The sequence below is a fragment of the Hemicordylus capensis genome, chromosome 4 (genome assembly GCF_027244095.1).
Source record: "Hemicordylus capensis ecotype Gifberg chromosome 4, rHemCap1.1.pri, whole genome shotgun sequence".
Classification (NCBI taxonomy): domain Eukaryota; kingdom Metazoa; phylum Chordata; class Lepidosauria; order Squamata; family Cordylidae; genus Hemicordylus; species Hemicordylus capensis.
The window spans coordinates 166,737,429-166,757,727 of NC_069660.1; the positions used below are offsets into that span (position 1 = coordinate 166,737,429).

The window sequence follows — 20,299 nt, forward strand, 5'->3', positions numbered from 1 at the left end:
CATTATTTCAATTCCTTAATAAGCTGAATTACCAAGTATGAAATCAGTTCATCCTTTAATGCACACTGTTAATAACTTTATGGCTTCAAAATATAGTCTGGTTATGCCTGTTTTAGGTAAAGATTTGTACTTGGATGTTCTCGTTATGTAAGGAAAATAGAAATGTAAGTGGCTGATGTGAACTCTCGAAGCTAATGAATTTCAGCATGGGTTCAAATCCAATGCCCAAAATGTTGACAACATTCATCATACACTCAGGTTATGTCATCTCAGCTTATAATAAGATGGTCATTGGCAGCCAAACTGAAACTGAATTGAGAAAATCAATCAAACCATTGACAGTTAAGAAGCCTTGTGACCTTGGCATCCATTATCGATGAGGTTTCAGACACCGCTACAGTTTTGCTATTGTCTTATTTTTTAAATTTAAAATATTTATATCCCACACCTCCAGTACACTTCTGCTAGGGCGGCTCACAACAATAAAATAGATACAATATACAATAAAAGTAATAAAATTAACCAAATTATGTGAACAAGTTAAAAGTCAGGTTACAAACCACAATTAGTATTAAGTTTCAAATTAAAAGTGCAACGAATTCCATATGGAGAGCGTCAGGTTGATTTTTACCCCGACCCCAGCCATGTAGAGCTTTAAAGGTCAAGACCAGCACCTTGAATCTATCGAAGAAGCGGACCGGTAACCAATGAAGCTGCCGCAGGATGGTGTGATGCTCATAAAAAGACTTGCGCCCACGAGCATCCTTTCAGCAGCAGCATTCTGGATCAGCTGAAGCTTCCAAACAATCTTCAAGGGCAGCTCCACATAGAGCACATTGCATTAGTCCAATCTGGATGTTACCAACGCATGAGTAACTGAGGTCAGGTCTGACTTCTCCAAGTACGGTCACAGATGGTGTACCAGCCATAGTTGGTAATAGGTGCTTCTGCACACCGCCACCTGCGCATCCGAGGACAACACCAGGTCCAGAAACACCTGCAAGCTGCGGACTTTGTCTTTCAGAGGGAGTGTGACCCTGTCCAAGACCAGATTTACCTCATTACTTGGATGATCAGTTCTACCAACCCAGAGCACTTCCATCTTATCTAGATTATGTTTCAGGTCGTTTGCCCCCATCTAGTCCAGAACAGCCTCCAATCCCCGGTTCAGAGCATCCACTGCCTCCCTGGTGTCTGCTGACTTAAAAGATAGATAGAGCTACAGGTGAAACTCGGAAAATTAGAATATTGTGCAAAAGTCCATTAATTTCAGTAATGCAAATTAAAAGGTGAAACTGATATATGAGACAGACGCATTACATGCAAAGCGAGATAAGTCAAGCCTTAATTTGTTATAATTGTGATGATCATGGCGTACAGCTCATGAAAACCCCAAATCCACAATCTCAGAAAATTAGAATATTACATGGAACCAAGAAGACAAGGATTGAAGAATAGAACAATATTGGACCTCTGAAAAGTATACAGTGTACTGTGCTTGATTGGCCAGCAAACTCGCCTGACCTGACCCCATAGAGAATCTATGGGGCATTGCCAAGAGAAGGATGAGAGACATGAGACCAAACAATGCAGAATTGCTGAAGGCCGCTAATGAAGCATCCTGGTCTTCCATAATACCTCATCAGTGCCACAGGCTGATAGCATCCATGCCACGCCACATTGAGGCAGTAATTGCTGCAAAAGGGGCCCAAACCAAGTACTGAATACATATGCATGCTTATACTTTTCAGAGGTCCGATATTGTTCTATTCTTCAATCCTTGTCTTCTTGGTTCCATGTAATATTCTAATTTTCTGAGATTGTGGATTTGGGGTTTTCATGAGCTGTACGCCATGATCATCACAATTATAACAAATTAAGGCTTGACTTATCTCGCTTTGCATGTAATGCATCTGTCTCATATATCAGTTTCACCTTTTAATCTGCATTACTGAAATTAATGGACTTTTGCACAATATTCTAATTTTCCGAGTTTCACCTGTAGGTATTATCAGTATATTGATGGCATGGCAGCCCACACCCACAGATGACTTCTCCCAGGGATTTCATGTAAATGTTAAACAGCAAGAATAGATCCCTGTGGCACCCCATAGGCCAAAGGCAAAAGGGTGAGGAGGCATCCCCCAGCACCACCTTATGAGTACCACCCTACAGGTAGGAGCAGAGCCACCATATAACCTCGCCCCAAGTCCCAACCCAGAGAGACATTCCAGAAGGATACCATAGTCAATGGTATCAAAGGCCGCTGAGCGGTCCAGGAGGATAAACAGAGTCACACTCCCACTGTCTACCTCCCGGCATAGGTCATCCAAAAGGGCAACCAGGGCAGTTTCAGTCCCATATCCAGGTCGGAAGCTAGACTGGAAAGGATCTAAGTAATCAAATTCATCCAGGACTGCCTGGAGCTGAGAAGCCGCAATGCTCTCCAATACTTTGCCCAAGAAGGGGAGGTTTGAAACTGGACGAAAGTTTTTTAAGTCATCTGGGTCCAATGAGGGCTTTTAAAGGAGGGGCCTAATGACTGCCTCCTTCAGGCAAGGGGGGGAACCACTCCCTGCTCTAGAGAGGCACTCAACGCCACCCATGGACCCAGCCCCTCCCTAGAAGCCTTCAGCAACCATGAAGGGCAAGGGCTGAGAACACACAAGTGGTAGGCCTCAACCTTCCAAGCAGCCTGTCCACTCCTCAAGCAACACAGTCTGAAAACCATCCAATATAACAAGACCAGATTGTGCACTGGCAACATCCAGTTCCGGTGCTGCAAAAATCTTAGCATCCAAGAATGGATATGAGCTATTTTATCTCAAATCGTAACGCAAATTTGTCACAGTGGGCTGCCGAGGGTTCTGTTTGATGGTCTTTGGGGTTCTCACCTAGGAGGCCCCGAACCACTAGAAAAAGCTCCACTAGACAACACTGAGCTGACTCGATGGTGGCAGAAAAGTAGGATTTCTTCGCCATCATATGTAAATGCATGAAGAAGATGCATTAAATGCATTAAATGTACCAGATTTACTGCATCTCTACACAGAACACAACACTGTCAGATAAAAGTCTAAAGAAAGAAGAAAAAACAAAGCATTTGAATCCCAAAGTAATGAGCTCAACAGATCTCAACAGATCTTGTGCCTCTTCTCTTCAAAGGCACGCCCGGTCAGACAATGTTTAGCAGGCTACGGTGCACTCTTTCCACTCTCAATACTAAATATCCATAACTTGTATCTATCTTCATGCACGCACACTACAGAGTAGGCCCTAATATGGGTTCTAGCCTGTGTTCGGTCACATTCATTCTGAGTTTTCTGCCAACAACGCTCAAGCCATCTACCAGCCTGCTTCATTGTCCACAACTCACCTGTATACCAGGAAGTCGCTTGGGCTCAGCAGGTCGGGAGAGGATGCCTAGGCGCGACTGTGTCAATTGCCCGACCCATCTCCTCATACCAAAGGAGGAGTCTTAAATTCACAAGATTCATGTTACCTGATTCTAAGTTTTGGCAGTTTCAAGTGCACTTTTCACCAACTGCATCTGGCTTTTTTTTTTTTAAAGTGAATTTTTCTGTAGAAAACACACTATCTGCTCCATTATTGGGTACATTTGTGCTAGTTGTAAGATCCAGAACATACACCAGACAGACAACTATTAGGAATCTAGTACTGTCACGATTACAAAAGGGATTGTTTTTTCTAGGCTGAAAAATAGAAAGCATCTACCTACCCAGCTGAGCATCTCGATTGGACCACTCTCCGGTATATTAGGGAAAGACATGCACGTAAGGCCTCATAAGGATGAGCCTCAGTATAACTTCCTTATTTGTTCAATACAGTTAACAGTCTAGATGCTCATTAGTTCATTAATTCAACTCAGAGCCAAACTAGTTAGCTAAACAAATACATACTTGCCAACATGTCCCTACTTTCCATTCAGGTAAATGGGAAAATAGGGACATGTTGGCGTGTATGTAAATAGTTGTTTCAAAATATAGTAGTAGTATATTTAGCATCCCCGGAGCATCTAGCAGAACTTAAGCAAGTTGGATGTAATGTTCCACGTTTCCCCACCCCCACATCACTGGCTGCAGCCAGGCCCTCTCAAAGGACCAGAGAGGCCTGGGACACTTTCAGTTTTTAAGACCCCTAGTCATAATTAAAAATGATGACACATGAAAACAAATAAGGCACCACAAAAAGAGCGAGAAATAATTTGAACATTTGGCCCAAGCCAAATGGCCTTCCTAGCCACCCCTCTGACTGGTCCTGGCTACTGCTGTGGAAATGCAGAATATCAAGAAAGGGGTGAATTCTACTAGAACTGTATGAATTTGGAGGGAAAAGTTAAACATTTGACTGCATTTTCAGGTACATAGCATCTAGGTTGGGTCAATCACAGAGGGCAGAGGAATTAAAGGTTTCTGTTCTACAAATACTAGCCAGAGGGGATAGGGAACTCCTCTCCTCTGGGTAAGTTAGAAGATGATCCTGTCTCCCAGTCAGCAAACTATGCTATTATGGAAGAGGAGAACAACATCTAGTCTCTTCTTTAAGTGAGAAACTATGGGAAGGTCTTTAAAGGGCAATTTTAAAAATGTTTACTTGAATTTCGGCTCCTATTGGGGGTTCGATCGTCCGGGAGTTCATGAGCTCTATGGCTACCATGGGCTTATCTCAGATCATTTCGGGTCCAACTCATGTGGGTGGACATACCTTGGACTTGGTTTATCTCTCGGGGCAATGGCAGGCGGATCTGGTCATGGGAGACCTTGTCATCTCTCCTCTGCCATGGTCCAATCATTTTCCGGTTAACATGCAGATTGTAACGGCCCCCTGTCTCCACCGGGACAGCATTACAACACGGATGGTCCGCCCCAAGTGCCTTATGGATCCTGTCAGATTCCAGGAGGCTCTTGGGGACATTCCTTGCAATCTGGTGGGCGTTTCTCCGACGCAACTTGTGGAATCTTGGAACACAGAGGCCATGAAAGTGTTAGATGAAATCACTCCCAAGCACCCTCTTAAGGTTAGTGGATCATGTCGCCCTTGGTTCTCTGCAGAGCTTAAGGAGATGAAGTAGACCCAAAGACACTTGGAACGTCATTGGGAGGAAAACTGGTGCCAAAGATGACCGAATGCAATTACTTGCTCATATTCAGGAATACTCTAGGACGATAAGAGTGGTGAAATCTCACTATTTCTCCACTCTTATTGCATCAACTTACTCTCGCCCAGCGGCCTTATTACATGCTCCCTTCTTAGGAGAGTGGATCCAGTAGATGTTCAATCTGGCTGCTGTGATCAATTTGCTCGATTCTTTGCTGATAAAGTCACCCGCCTTCGGCTAGAGTTGGACTCTACTTCTATAGGATCTGATCAGATAGAGGAGATTCTGCCTTGTGACGTTACATGGGACACCTTTGAGCTGGTTGAGGATATGGACACAATTCTTTCGGGTATGGGTGCGGCAACATGTTGCTTGGACCCTTGTCCCTCCTGGCTGGTTAGAACAGCCGGTGGGAATGTTAATTCTTGACTACGGGAGTTGGTTAACTCCTCGCTACATGAGGGTTTCGTGCTAGCAGTCCTTAAAGAGGCGATAGTTCGCCCTCACTTGAAGAAAACCCTCCCTGGACCCTGAGGTCCTTGACAACTATAGACCGATCTCCAACCTCCCTTGTTCAGCGAAGGTGTTAGTGAGGGTTGTATGTGCCCAACTTGAGAGGGTCTTGGAAGGAACTAGCTATCTTAATTCTTATCGGTCAGGTTACAGGCCTCGACATAGCACAGAGACAGCACTGGTCAGTCTAGTAGATGACCTTCTTTGGGACCTTGATGAGGGTAGTGTCCCTCTCTTGGTCCTTTTAGATCTCTCAGAGGCTTTTGACACTATTGATCATGCTATCCTTCTAGACCGCCTGTGTGGGTTGGGTATCGGGGGCACTGTCTGACAGTGGTTCCGTTCTTACCTTAGGACAGATGCTTTGACTCATGGCCACTCCTTTATGGCGTTCCCCAGGGTACAGTTCTTGTCCCTGTCCTTTTTAACATCTATTTGAAGCCGCTAGGTCAGGTCATTTCCCAGTTTGGGGTGAGATTTCATCAATACGCTGATGATACTCAGCTGTATATTGCCATCCCAGACCATTCTGGAGATGCTGTTTCTGTGCTTACTCGATGCCTGGAAACTGTTAAGGTCTGGATGAATCAAAACAAGCTCAGACTGAATCCCACTAAGACTGAACTACTTTTTTACAGCCTTTGTACCAGCCAACAGCTGGATGTGAACCTTGTTTTAGATAGGGTGGCGCTGCCCCCAAAGAAGCTTGTTAGGGATTTGGGGGTCCTTTTGGACTCGCGCCTCCTACTTGAAAAGAAGGTGGAGCCTGTGGCCAGAAGTGCATTTACCCAACTTCATCTGGTTCGCCAATTACACCCTTACCTTGATCAGCAGGCATTAATGACAGTGACCCATGCCCTTGTTATCTCCCGCTTAGATTATTGTAAGGCTCTCTATCTTGGTTTACCTTTGAGGATGATCGGTAAGCTACAACGGGTCCAGAATGCAGCAGCTCGCCTACTCATGGGTGCGAGAAAATAAAAACAACAACCACCACCACCACCAGTGAGGCACTACCTTGGCATGGTTGTGGGGCTTGCGTGCTCTGAGGAAGGTGAGAGCTCTGCCAGAGGTCCAACTATACTGGACAGGTCTCACCAGAGGAGCCAGACAAAGAGTGCCTCTCCCATCAACAATATGGTAAGACGTTACTTTAATAAATCTATACCGGATCGGTCGTCACCCGGGTCAACAAGGACCGCGCCAGGTGCTGGAGTCCCTGGACATCTGGTGGCAAGTGGGCTACAGGACTCAAGATCTTCAGTTGAGCAACCAGGGCTGGAGACTGCAGGGTTACTGGAAGAAACGTCGCTTAACCGGAAAAAAATATACGAAAAATGCCAACAAGGAAATAATGACCTGCTATTACAAGTCTAGTCCAACTAGAAGAGGTTATTTAAAAAGAATGTACCAAATTTGGAAAGAGAAGCATCCAGATACAGAAATAACAGAACAAAGGCTAGCAGACCAGAGAAGATTCATAATAAGAAATAAAGTATTCACAGGAGTTGAGCTGGAAGAACTGCAAAGAACAACACAGGCTCAAGATATGGAAGAAGAATTACCACCAACTGAAGAAGTTGCTCAGGCGCAGGTGGTGTTGAAAATGGAGGATGCCACTGTTGCTGAACTGTTTCAAAATCAAAACCAGGCAACCTCCCCTTTGCCTTCACCTCAAAAACCCAAATGCCTTTTAACAGAAAAGCAACAAGAACTAAAGCAAAAAATAACTGAGCACATGAACCAAACAACCACCAGGGTTCGACTTCCAGCTCTAAAAACAGTTGCCAAAAAACAACTTGCTCAGGCATTAAAAGATGTCAATGCTGCACTTGCAGAAATAACAACCAAGAAATCTTTGTTTACAAGAAAAAAATCAACTAATGTACAGTGCAGCAACAACAACACCACAAGAGATCGGTTATAAGATCAGTGGAGCTGTAAAAGAAGAAAGAAGTACATCACCTAAATGGAAGATTAGATTAGAAAATAAAATTGCCAGGCTTAGATCAGATGCTAGTAAACTGAAAGATATGAAAGACAAGAAGCTGAAGAATGAAAACACCAAACAGTATCTGATCCAAAAATACCATCTAGATTCAAGGAAAATGGGAGAAGTCCTGGAAATAATAAAGCAGCAAATAACAGCAGTGTCAAAGAAGATTAGCAGATACAAAGCTAGAATTACACAACAAAGGCAGAATCTTCAATTCTAGTCGAATCAGAGACGTTTCTACCAAAGCATAGAAGGAGGAACTGCAAGAAACGTAGAAACACCAAATAAAGAACAAACAGTGCAATTCTGGGAAAAATAATGGGACAATCCAATAGATTATAATAAAAAAGCAGGCTGGGTAAAAGAGGTCGAAAAACATAACCAACAAATGCAAGATCTAATAAAAACACCAGAATTAATAAGTGAAAGAGCAAAGAAAATTAAAAATTGGACTGCACTAGGCGACGATGAACTGCATGGCTTTTGGCTTAAACACCTAACAAGCCTCCATAAACAACTAAAAAAAAATCCTAAAGTCCAAACTCAATGGCGAGAACACCATACAAGCCATAAACACCTGGGCTATACCTGTTATAAGATACACTGCAGGAATAATAGACTGGACCCAGGCAGAGCTAGAGATGCTAGATCGTAAGACCAGGAAAATAATGACCATCAATCATGCTCTGCACCCTCGCAGTGATGTATATAGGCTATACCTCCTGCACAGCTCAGGTGGAAGAGGAATGCTGCAAGTCCATCAAACAGTAGAGGAGGAGAAAAGAGGCCTTGAAGAATATATCAAGGACAGTGAAGAAGAGGCACTTCAAATGGTCAATAACGAGAAACTATTCAACACCAATGAAATAAAGCAGGCCTATAAGAAAGAACAAGTCAAGAACCGAGCAGAAAAATAAGCCACTGCATGGTCAATATTTGCACAATATAAGTGGAAAATCAGACATCACCAAGATCTGGCAATGGCTTAAGAATGGCAACTTGAAGAAAGAAACAGAGGGTTTAATACTGGCTGCACAAGAACAAGCACTAAGAACAAATGCAATCCGAGCAAAAGTCGAAAAATCCACAACAAACAGCAAGTGCCGCCTTTGTAAAGAAGCAGATGAAACAGTGGACCACCTAATCAGCTGTTGTAAAAAGATCGCACAGACTGACTACAAACAAAGGCAAGACAAGGTAGCAGGGATGTTCCACTGGAACATCTGCAAAAAATACAAGCTACCTGTAGCCAAAGATTGGCGGGACCATAAAGCTGAAAAAGTGGTAGAAAATGAAGATGTAAAAATATTATGGGACTTCCAACTACAAACAGACAAACATCTGCCACACAATACACCAGATATAACTGTAGTTGAGAAGAAAGAAAAACAAGTTACAATAATCAACATAGCAATACCAAGGGATAGCAGAATAGAAGAAAAAGAAATAGAAAAAAATCACAAAATACAAAGATCTACAAATCGAAATTGAAAGGCTGTGGCAGAAGAAGACCAAAATAATCCCAGTAGTAATTGGCGCCCTAGGTGCAATTCCAAAAGATCTTGAAGAGCACCTCAACACCATAGGGGCCACAGAAATCACCATCAGCCAATTACAAAAAGCAGCTTTACTGGGAACAGCCTATATTCTGCAACTATACCTATAACAACAAGAAGAACAATATTGATAACAAAATTCTGACATCCCAGGTCCTTGGGAAGGACTCGATGTCTGGATAAAACAAACCAGTCAATAACACCTGCCTGCCTGTGTAAACAAGACATCATAATAATATTAATTCAATTTCTATACCGCCCTTCCAAAAATGGCCCAGGGCGGTTTACACAGAGAAATAACAAATAAATAAGATGGATCCCTGTTCCCAAAGGGCTCACAATCTAAAAAGGAACACAAGATAGACACCTGCAACAGTCACTGGAGGCACTGTGCTGGGGGTGGATAGGGCCAGTTACTCTCCCCCTGCTAAATAAAGAGAATCACCATGTTAAAAGGTGCCTGTTTGCCAAGTTAGCAGGGGTCTGCTATGACAGGGTAACAAATATGACAGGGTAACACCTCTCCTGCAGTCATTGCACTGGTTGCCTATTCGCTTCCGAGTTCAATTTAAGGTCCTGGTTCTGACCTTCAAAGCCTTGCGGGGCTTGGCACCTGTCTACCTACAATCCCACCTCTCCCATCCAGTTATATCCCGTCCAGTTAGATCATTTCAGATGGCCCTTTTGTCGGTCCCTGATTTCCGAGAGGTTTGGGGCTCTAGGACCCATGAAATTGCCTTTTCGGTTGCTGCCCCACTTCTTTGGAACTCTTTTCCCCTTCAAATTTGTCTATCCCCTTCAAATCTTCAAATCACTATTGAAGACTTTTCTTTTTCACCAGGCTTTTGCCCTGTAGTTTACCTATATGTTTTTTGGTTTTTTGTTAGTTACTTTATTTTTTAATTTAGAATGTATTTTTTAATGTTGCCTTGTTTTGCATTTGCATGTTTTTGTGCACCACCTCTTCGGAGTTTTTGTGCACCACCTCTTCGGAGTGGGCGGTATATTAAATGTTCCAGATAGATAGATAAATTTTGAAATACTTTTTAAAAGCATTTTTTAAACAAGGAATTTGCAAACTAAGCTGCTTTTACAGCAAAGATTCTTCTGTTACTCTGGGTGATGTGTTGCTTTCCTATATATATTTCTTTAAACTAAATCAATACCTTATACCAATTTATCAGTTTAATTTTAGGATCAAGTAATTATGAATAATAAAGGAACTTACTTGCATGTTTGTCAGCCAATACAATCAGAGTGCTTGAGATGTCTCTCCTTCTATAGAAACAGACCACTTTTGCTTCCACATTTCCATTGGCTGTCTGTAATAGTGATCAGAAAAAAAAACTTTGAGCTTAAATTAAAAGCTGCATGATTCTACTGGAGTGGTATATATGTAAACGCTTTGTAGCAAATTACACCACAGGACATCAGTGTGGAAAGCACTTGTGTTTATTTATATTGTTTACTTTGTGACTAATAATTTAAAGAGACAGCTACATCTATTTTTAAAAGGCTGCAACAGTTTGATGATACTGTGAATTAAGCTTCCAAACCTAAGGTAACCAAAGGCCTGTATAGTTAAGGTGAAGAATAAAAATCACATTCCATTGTTATCAGCTGTGAACATTCTGTTGGTCACAGAATCCAAACCATTTGTATGATCTGCCTAAAATTTGGCACTAGACTACCTAAGCGACAGCATCTGCCTAAATGTGGTATAGATCTAGTGAGAAAGATTGATATACAGAAGTTTGAAAATTCTCCCTTATTTATTTGCCGCATTTATATACTGCCCTATATAAAATCTCAATCAAACAACCAAAACTTAAAAATAATATAAACAAATTAAAATTACCATAATGGTAATTTTAAAGTTTTAAAAACTTTAACACATAATAAGTAGCTGTTTTTGTACATGTAAACAACCTAAATTTGGCCAAGGGCAACGTATCATTTTTCTTGTCCTTTTAAATATGTCTAAAAATTCAAGTACATTAGAGAAGAATATGCTTTTGCTACTTTTAAAAAACCATTACATATTTTTAAGGTTGTTAGCCTTTGAAATCCTTATTATAACAGTAATCAAATAGAGTACACATCACACCATGTCAAATGGTCTGATTGCTACCTGGAAGAATCAACCTTTTCCTTCAGTCATGATAGCTGTCACCTGTCTCTCTCTTTAGCTATATAGACCAAACCACCATAGCAAGCTAACCTGTGTATCTAACTTAGAGTAGAGTTTGGAACAGAGATTGCTAGCTTGCAACCCATTTTTGCCTGTGCAGTAGTTCCCTAGTACATGTTTATTCCAGCTGAAGTACTATTGTTAATTGATTGCGGGGGCAGGGAGAACCAGTAGAAGTGTCCCTGTACTAATGTAAGGAATAATGGGGAAGAAAACCTTTAAAATAGGGGCAGGGAATAATTGAACAATCCCTTCAGAACACACATTATGTTCATATAATTCCGACATTATCTACAGCAGTGATTCTCAAACTTGGTCCTCAGGTGTCATTGGACTTCAACTCCCATAATCCCCAACCAAAGGCCACTGAGGCTGGGGATTATGGGAGTTGAAGTCCAATAACATCTGAGGACCCAAGTTTGAGAATCCCTGATCTACAGCAACTCTTGGGGAATAAGATCTATAAAGAAAAAATAGCAGCCATTACATGGCAGCCTGACCAAGAGGAATGTATTATGCATATGCTCCGGACCTATACCCTCTGTTGAAAGGGTTTGTCTCTATAGGGGCTGCCTACAGACATCAGTGCTGCTTTGTATCTTATCCCCCATGGGATCTAATGAAAAACATGTTTTCTGATAAGAACTGATTGCTGAATTTCCTTTCACTATAATCTTAATTGACAATTACCATCCTGACAAGTTAGCTCACTTCACTTCAGGTTTAAACGTCCACCTTTTTGAACTGGGACAGATGGCATCATCAAAAACTACACCGTTGAGCCATCCCTAAGTGTCCCTATAACTGTAGCAAATTTGGTTTAAATCAGTTAGGGGGCTTCATAAGTTAGCCCACATGCCTAAAATGTCAATGTGTCTGCCATCTTTAACTGGAGTAGATGACATCATTACAAACTTATGTCCTGGACTGGGGAAAGATGGGGTCGTGACTGGTAGTTTTGGCGGCTCCTCCGCCAAAAACTGCACTAACTCTTTGGAGTAATAGGCTTGTTTTCAATCAGGAAGATTGATCACAGAGGAAAAATGGAGCTGTCACCTGAGAGCAGACTGGTGTAAACATACAAGGTATAAATGCCTTGAAATCGAAACAGAAATAAATCATGAAACGCCAGACGAACTCAGGAGAGACTTTCCATGAGTTTCCCACCCGAAGAGAACACCTGCTTTACTAGCAACCGTCTTCCCCAATTTTAATTTCTGTAATTTTCTTTTGCTGTTTCCTTTCTGTTCTTACTCTCCAAACTTCAAGACCATTAAGGTACTTCCCCCCGCCCCCTGAACTGAGGATTTCTGAGTACAATTCTGGTCACTGCATACAATTCTGGTCACCACATCTAAAAAAGGACATTGTAGAACTGGAAAAGGTGCAGAAGAGGGCAACCAAGATGATCAGGGGCCTAGAGCACCTTTCTTATGAGGCTAGGCTACAACACCTGGGGCTATTTAGTTTTTTTTTAAAAAAAGACGACTGCAGGGAGACATGATAGAGGTCTATAAAATCATGCATGGTGTAGAGAAAGTGGACAGAGAAAAAGTCTTGTTCCTCTCACATAACACTAGAACCAGAGGTCATCCCATGAAATTGATTACCAGGAAATCTAGGACCAACAAACGGAAGTACTTTTTCACACACCACATAATCCACTTGTGGAATTCTCTGCCACAAGATGTGGTGACAGCCAACAATCTGGAAGGCTTTAAGAGGGGTTTGGATAACTTCATCGAAGAGAGGTCTATCATCAGCTACTAGTTGGAGGGCTATAGGCCACCTCAAGCCTGAAAGGCAGGATGCCTCTGAGTACCAGTTGCAGGGGAGTAACAGAAGAAGAGATGGCATGCCCTCAACTCCTGCCTGTGGCTTCCAACGGCATCTGATGGGCCACTGTGTGAAACAGGATGCTGGACTAGATGGGCCTTGGGCTTGATCCAGCAGGACTGTTCTTGTGTTCTTACTACATACAATGTTAGCTATACTTAGCAATAGCAATAGCACTTACATTTATATACCGCTCTATAGCCGGAGCTCTCTAAGCGGTTTACAATGATTTTAGCATATTGCCCCCAACATTCTGGGTACTCACTGAACCAATTGGGTACTCACTGAACCACTGCCCCCAACATTCTGGGTACTCACTGAACTTACTCACTGAACCAATAAAACAAAAACATAGTTTCTACTGAGAAGCCCAGCTTAGATCAACATGGAGGGCGGGGAGCAGGTGGAAGCAGCTCAAACAAGTGGCTGCTGCTTATTAATGACTGGGAGAGAAGAGGGGGATGATTTTAATGTGGGAAAATCTCCAAAAAGACAAAGGAGCTGCATAATTACCCATCTAGGCTTGGCAATCAAGCATGGGATCCCAGTTCGAGCCACTCAGGCTGCCACCGAGTAGGAAACAAGCATCTTCGATCTGGGCCAGATGATGTCATAGGAGACTTGCTTTGCATATCAGCTACACAGTGTTATGCACTAGCAAGCTCTCTCTATGAAAACTGACTTACCCTCTTCTGCACCTTTTCCAGTTTTACAATGTCCTTCTTTAGGTATGGTGACCAGAATTGTACACAGTACTCCAAGTGTGGCCACACCATAGTTTTGTATAAGGGCATTATAGTATTAGCAGTTTTATTTTCAACCCCATTCCTAACGATCACCTTTTTCACAGCTGCCACATATTGAGTAGACACTTTCAACGAGTTGCCCACCACAATCCCAAGATCCTTTTCCTGGTCATTCACCGACAGCTCAGATCCCATCAGTGAAGTTGGGGTTTTTTAACCCAATATGCACCACTTTACACTTGCCAACACTGAACTGCATTTGCTATTGTGTCACCTACTCCCCCAGTTTGGAGAGATCCTTTGAAAGCTCCTCACAATCTGTTTTGGACTTCACTATCCTAAATAATTTGGTGTCATCTGCAAACCTGGCCACCTTGCTGCTTAACCCAACTTCTAGATCATTTATGAATAAATTAAAAAGCACCCGTCCAAGTACAGATACCTGGGGGTTCCCACTTCTTACTTCCCTCTGTTGCAAAAACTCTCCATTTATACCTACACTTTTTTCTGTCCTTCAACCAGTTAGCAATCCACACATGTACTTGTCCCCTTATCCCATGACTGCTAAGTTTTCTCAAGAGTCTGATGAGGAATTTTGTCAAAAGCTTTTTGGAAGTCCAGGTATACTATGTCAACTGGGTCACCTTTATCCACACACCTGTTGACACTCCATGTCTCCTGAATCCTGATGTCAAACCCAGAGAGGTATGCCATAAAGGAGCTATCAACTTTTTTTTTTTAGCCACCCAGCCTGAAACATTCCATGACAAAAGAGTGACAAAATCTTTTTTTAAAGTGTCATGCATTAGGTTCATTGGGCAGTGCACCATCAACCTCAAATTCTCTACTATTTATTATTTATTTATTTAATATATTTATGTAACACCTAAAATGCCAGTCTCTGGGTAGTTTACAACAAACATTAAAAACAAGTTAAAAAGTTAAAACATTACAACAATTTAAAACTTAGAACGTTAAAACTTTTAAAAATCATCAAACTATTAAATCAGTATCTAATTAAAAGCATGGGTGAACAAATGTGTCTTGATTGCCTTTTTAAAAGTTGTCAGAGATGGGGAGGCTCTTGTTTCAGCAGGGAGCATGTTCCGAAGCCTGGAGGCAGCAATGGAGAAGGCCTATCCCTGAGACGAGCTGGTGGCAACTGCAGATGAACCTCTCCTGATGATCTCAATGGGTGGTGTGGTTCACAGAAAAGAAGATGTTTGCTATTAACAGGTAAAGAGCATGAAGGTGCCTCAGACTCCTCTACAGGAGGGGCGGCACAATGAGCATGTGTAGAATGTTCAGAAGAGTTATACTTTAAAAGCTCAACCTCCTGCTGAGTTCCCAAGGAGGGATAAGTTGGACTAACAACATAGATCAGTTGAGCATCATGTAGCTCCTGGGGCTAATATAGGTCATACTAAATGCTGAGGTGAACTCTTGAATCCAGCTCCCAGTCCACTATGCAAGCAGTTTCTTGTAGGTAGTGAGCCTTTCAAGGTTACTCCCGAAACTTGAGTTTAATGAGACCCCGGTATCAACCACCATCTGATGACTCCATCTTAACTGAATAGATAGATCACTGGGAGTATTCAATGGTAGAAGTGAAGCCTCCTTCAGGGGCATTCTTGAAATTGGGCTGGAAACATATGAAGGTGCCTGTAATGGTTTGTCCATCAGATTAGGAGTGCAGAGAACATTTGAGGCAAGATCTTCTGAGTCACAATCGCCCACTGTAACTCGTATGTCTAGAAGGTTGTCCAAATCAGAGTGCTTAGACATTGACCTAGATTCAAGGCAAGAAGGGCCAACATCCACAGATAAACATTTGGCTATCGGATGAAAAATTTAAGTTCTGTGCTAATGTGTTGGAGTTGGTTGTCACTAGTTCAGTGCATCCAACCTGCAAGCCTTCCCTCACAAATAAGTCATAGTCATTCTTAGCAGGTTGTAAAGAAATATCGAACAATTCCTGGCAGGTTTTTAGCAATCCGAATAGATCGAGGCTCTTCTCTCCTGGGTAAATGTCTGGGCAGCGTCTTACTGAAACTACTGCCCACCTCACTGGGCTGTCTGCCAGGAACTCCTGATCGAATTTTCATGTTGTATTTGGAGTGCTGTCAACGAAAGTCAGATTTCTCTTCCCGGCTAGAGGGATATTTTGTAGCCGCCCCGGCAGAAGGAGTATATTTCTGTAGAAGCAACGGGACCACTCTTATCACGTCCAAGAACAGAGGGTAATAGCAGTAAGATAATAAAATTTTAACTAAAATGAATTTAAAATAAAACATTAATCAACAGATACACTCTGGAGCACTTGGCTGGAGCTACTGCCTCGTCACCCCCTGTTGACTTTCTCAAAGAACTCCAAAAAGTTGGGGAGGCAAGATTTACCTTTGCAGAAGCCACGCTTCTATGTGCTTTACAATTTTATCTTTGAGAATGCTTTCCTTATTGCTCTCTGCCATATTGCCCAAAAGACAACCTCTCGTATAGGGTTCAGATTCTTAAATCTGCCCCTATAGCATTCAGATGGATATTTCTATGCCTGTCAATCTGGTACTGTAAACAATATGCACACCTGGTCACCCCCACCACCTACGTGGAGCTCTTATCCATAAAATTCAGTGCCTCTGTCTGGGTCAGGACAGGCAGGGTTGTCAAGGAAATTGTAAAAGGAGGGGTGGGTACCACATAAGAATACTGGATTCTTATGATCAGTACTTTTCCTCTACCAAGTGTTTCAATATTGTCTTAGCAAGCAATTTTCACTTTGGCACAACAATATTCAGACCACTCCAGACAGATAGATAAAAGTCAGTACTTTCAGCACTACCAAAGAACAAAAAAACATTGGCAAGAGTATAAAAACACAAGATAGCATTCAAGGCACTTAGCAGTTATCAGAAGAACATGTTTAGTAATTTTTCCAATTTTCTCTGGGTGACTGGTTCACCTAGTTCCTGCCTCTAACAAGAGTGTCCCTTGTAGCAATTCCAGGGATTGACACAGGACTAAATCTATCCATTTAGGGGACCCTTGAAGGTAGGCCCCAGTTGGACTCCATGCTGCCAACAGAAGAATCAACACTCTACTGTGGCCCTCCTCTGCCTCTAGAGCTCAAACAAGAGCACACCAGTAGATGCTGCTTCCAGGCATGTCGCACGCTTGAAGACACAACCACCTCCAACCACCTCTCATTCTCCGTAGCTGCAGTTCACTCCCCCTGCTTCTGCCCTCTGTCCTGGCCAGCTCTCTCCACCCCCACCACAGAGACAGTGCTGGGGCAACAAAGGGAGGAAATGTGATGCCAAATGTGATGCCCTTCTCTCTGGAAGAGTGGGGCACTGGAAGAGGTGGTCAAAGCACATCAGGCAGGTGGACAGACAGTTCCTTGTCACCTCACTCAGGCCCGTGCCAGCTGTCAATCCATGCCTACTGATATGAAAACAGCCTCTGAGCAGCTCTTGGCCGCTGCTGCACTGTTCCTACCTGGGCTTCTTGCTCCTCTGCAGGAGGATAAAGAAGGGTCACCTGCATAGTTAAAGGGATTATCCCCAAGCCTGCAGCCACTTCTCTGCTAAAATACAGAGCAGGATGCTCATTCACAGGGTTGGGGATTTAAAATTTAAATTGAATGAACAGCCTGCACCACTTCTCAGCTGTGAAACAGCTGTGGGATTGGGGATAACCTTTTCAGAGTTTGCGGATCCCTGCTATAGATCTCGTGCCAGAGGTTGCTAATTCCTGCTATAGATCAAAGTCCAAGGTGCAGAGCAAGCATTCCATGACAACAGCTTCCAAGACCTATCCTCCAGAAAGGACAGGATCCTCCAAGACCCAGTCAAACCAGGTGGTTTAGAAGAATACCATGTCAATGATATAAAAAACTGCTGAGAAGTCCAGAGGAACCAACAGAACGCACTGCCCATGTCCAGTCCAGCTCCTAACACAGATCATCCACCAGGGCAACTAATGTGTTGGTTCCAAAATCAAGCAAGAAACCAGACTGTAATAGATCTAGCTAATATAGAGGTGTATTGATGGGAAATATCTTTGTGTGTGCGTATGCATTCATATTCCCATAATTATTAGGGCTGAAATGTTTAGCCAGCTAAACATATTGGTCACTTTAAAAGTCTTGACTGACAAAAAAGGGGGCTCCTAATCAATTGGGAAGCATATATTTGATACAAATTACAAAATGCTGTACAAGCATCTAGCACAACTTATATTTTAAAGGGAAATGCAAAAAATGGGCAGAACCTACTGTTGACTTCCTATTGCTGAGGGTAATGAGGATAAAAACAACAACCTGGAATTACAGTTAACAGCTAGCACTGCAACTATCTTTAAAGACCATTTATATCATTTTTACCTTATTGAGTTCTTCTATTCTACGTATCAAATATGGGTTACTTGAAGAGTTTTCAAAGTAGACATAATCTGGAAAAAAGTCAACAACAGTTAGTTTAGAAACTTTAGTCAGTCTTTATTATGGTCATAGACCAGCATACAGTATAAGGATGATTACATGTTAAAAGTGATAGATAAAAATGATTACATATGGAATGGTATTTAAGGTACATAATAATACTAAAAATAGTAGAAAGTGAGAGTAGAAAAGCCTGGAAAGTAATAAAAGTGCATTAAAGTCATTACAAGGTGGGAATAAAAATGGATGTAAAAAGATTAAAAGGCATGAGAAGACAGAAATACACAAAAGCCTAAGTAATAAAACTGATAACAGCTGGACTATAAGGCTATAAGGAGTGGCGGGGGCGGGGGGGAGAAGGGGGAAGAGCAAGTCTTTCTATTGAATCAGTACTAAGTGAGCAAAGTGTAGAGCCCACCCTGACTCACCTGCCAACGAATGCTGGTTGGTGCTGCACAGAAACTGGCAACATTATATGTGATACTTATATAGCAATGGAAGGATGAAGGAGGCACAAATGTCTCTTTAGAACAAACCGCGGAGGACATGCTTGGTAATTTTGATCTGCCCTGAGCCACAGTGGGATAGTTGCTCTGCAAATTGAGTCCTTCTATAACAGCCTTCTAGCACTGCTGAAGGGAGGCCATGAAAGCGAGTCAGTGTGAACACCCTTCTGTGCTTTGCAACCTCCAGCTGGGTTTAGAAACAAATACATGAACTCTTATTTCTTACATACATGCACCCCTTCGGGCAGGCAGGTAGGCAGGCAAACACACACCTACCGGCCTGCCATTGTCCACTCGATACACTTTTCCATCCTGTCCTATTTATTTTATTCAATAATTTTACTAAGCAAGTATCAAAATATGATTAATCTAATTTACACTATAGAAAAATATTTTTCTATTCCCTTAATTATGTTTTCTGATCCATAGTTCTGTCCACACTTTTTTCCAGAAACAAATGAAAGGACACCACTTCCTTTTAAAAAGTTCACTTTAGTTATCAGCTGTTCTTAACAAAAGATGTAATCCTGATATATGAGACAGACGCATTACATGCAAAGAGAGATAAGTCAAGCCTTAATTTGTTATAATTGTGATGATCATGGCGTACAGCTCATGAAAACCCCAAATCCACAATCTCAGAAAATTAGAATATTACATGGAACCAAGAAGACAAGGATTGTAGAATAGAACAATATCGGACCTCTGAAAAGTATAAGCATGCATATGTATTCAGTACTTGGTTTGGGCCCCTTTTGCAGCAATTACTGCCTCAATGCGGCGTGGCATGGATGCTATCAGCCTGTGGCACTGATGAGGTGTTATGGAAGACCAGGATGCTTCATTAGCGGCCTTCAGCTCTTCTGCATTGTTTGGTCTCATGTCTCTCATCCTTCTCTTGGCAATGCCCCATAGATTCTCTATGGGGTCAGGTCAGGCGAGTTTGCTGGCCAATCAAGCACAGTACACTGTATACTTTTCAGAGGTCCGATATTGTTCTATTCTACAATCCTTGTCTTCTTGGTTCCATGTAATATTCTAATTTTCTGGGATTGTGGATTTGGGGTTTTCATGAGCTGTACGCCATGATCATCACAATTATAACAAATTAAGGCTTGACTTATCTCGCTTTGCATGTAATGCGTCTGTCTCATATATCAATTTCACCTTTTAATTTGCATTACTGAAATTAATGGACTTTTGCATGATATTCTAATTTTCCGAGTTTCATCTGTAGCTTACCACCACAAGGTCTGGTGCATCAGGAATATTTTTTCCTGTAATAACACCTATTAACCAAAGTACCTCAGTCAGTATTTCCTCTGATTTGGACATCTCCACCACATTTTCATGCTCATGCTCTTATTTCCACATTGTTTCCTACATAAGCCTATACCT

The 20,299-nt window shown here is 42.1% G+C and overlaps 1 protein-coding gene across 18 annotated transcripts in view; it reads right to left on the reverse strand.

Moving 5' to 3' along the window:
• Positions 1 to 20,299, reverse strand: part of MTA1 (metastasis associated 1) — a 254,529-nt gene that overhangs the window by 217,941 nt on the left and 16,289 nt on the right. For 12 of the 18 annotated variants that reach the window (XR_008306726.1, XR_008306725.1, XM_053248451.1 and 9 more), the window contains exons 2-3: positions 18,339 to 18,406; positions 10,413 to 10,506 (exon numbers count right to left, since the gene is read on the reverse strand). Coding sequence is in view for 14 of the 18 variants with exons in the window: in XM_053248451.1 (XP_053104426.1) it covers positions 10,413 to 10,506; positions 18,339 to 18,406 (162 nt within the window). In the remaining 4 variants the exon portion in view is untranslated. Of the gene's footprint in view, positions 1 to 10,412; positions 10,507 to 15,009; positions 16,153 to 18,338; positions 18,407 to 20,299 lie in introns of all 18 variants that reach the window. The other 6 variants (XM_053248452.1, XM_053248457.1, XM_053248454.1 and 3 more) reach the window with 1 other exon arrangement.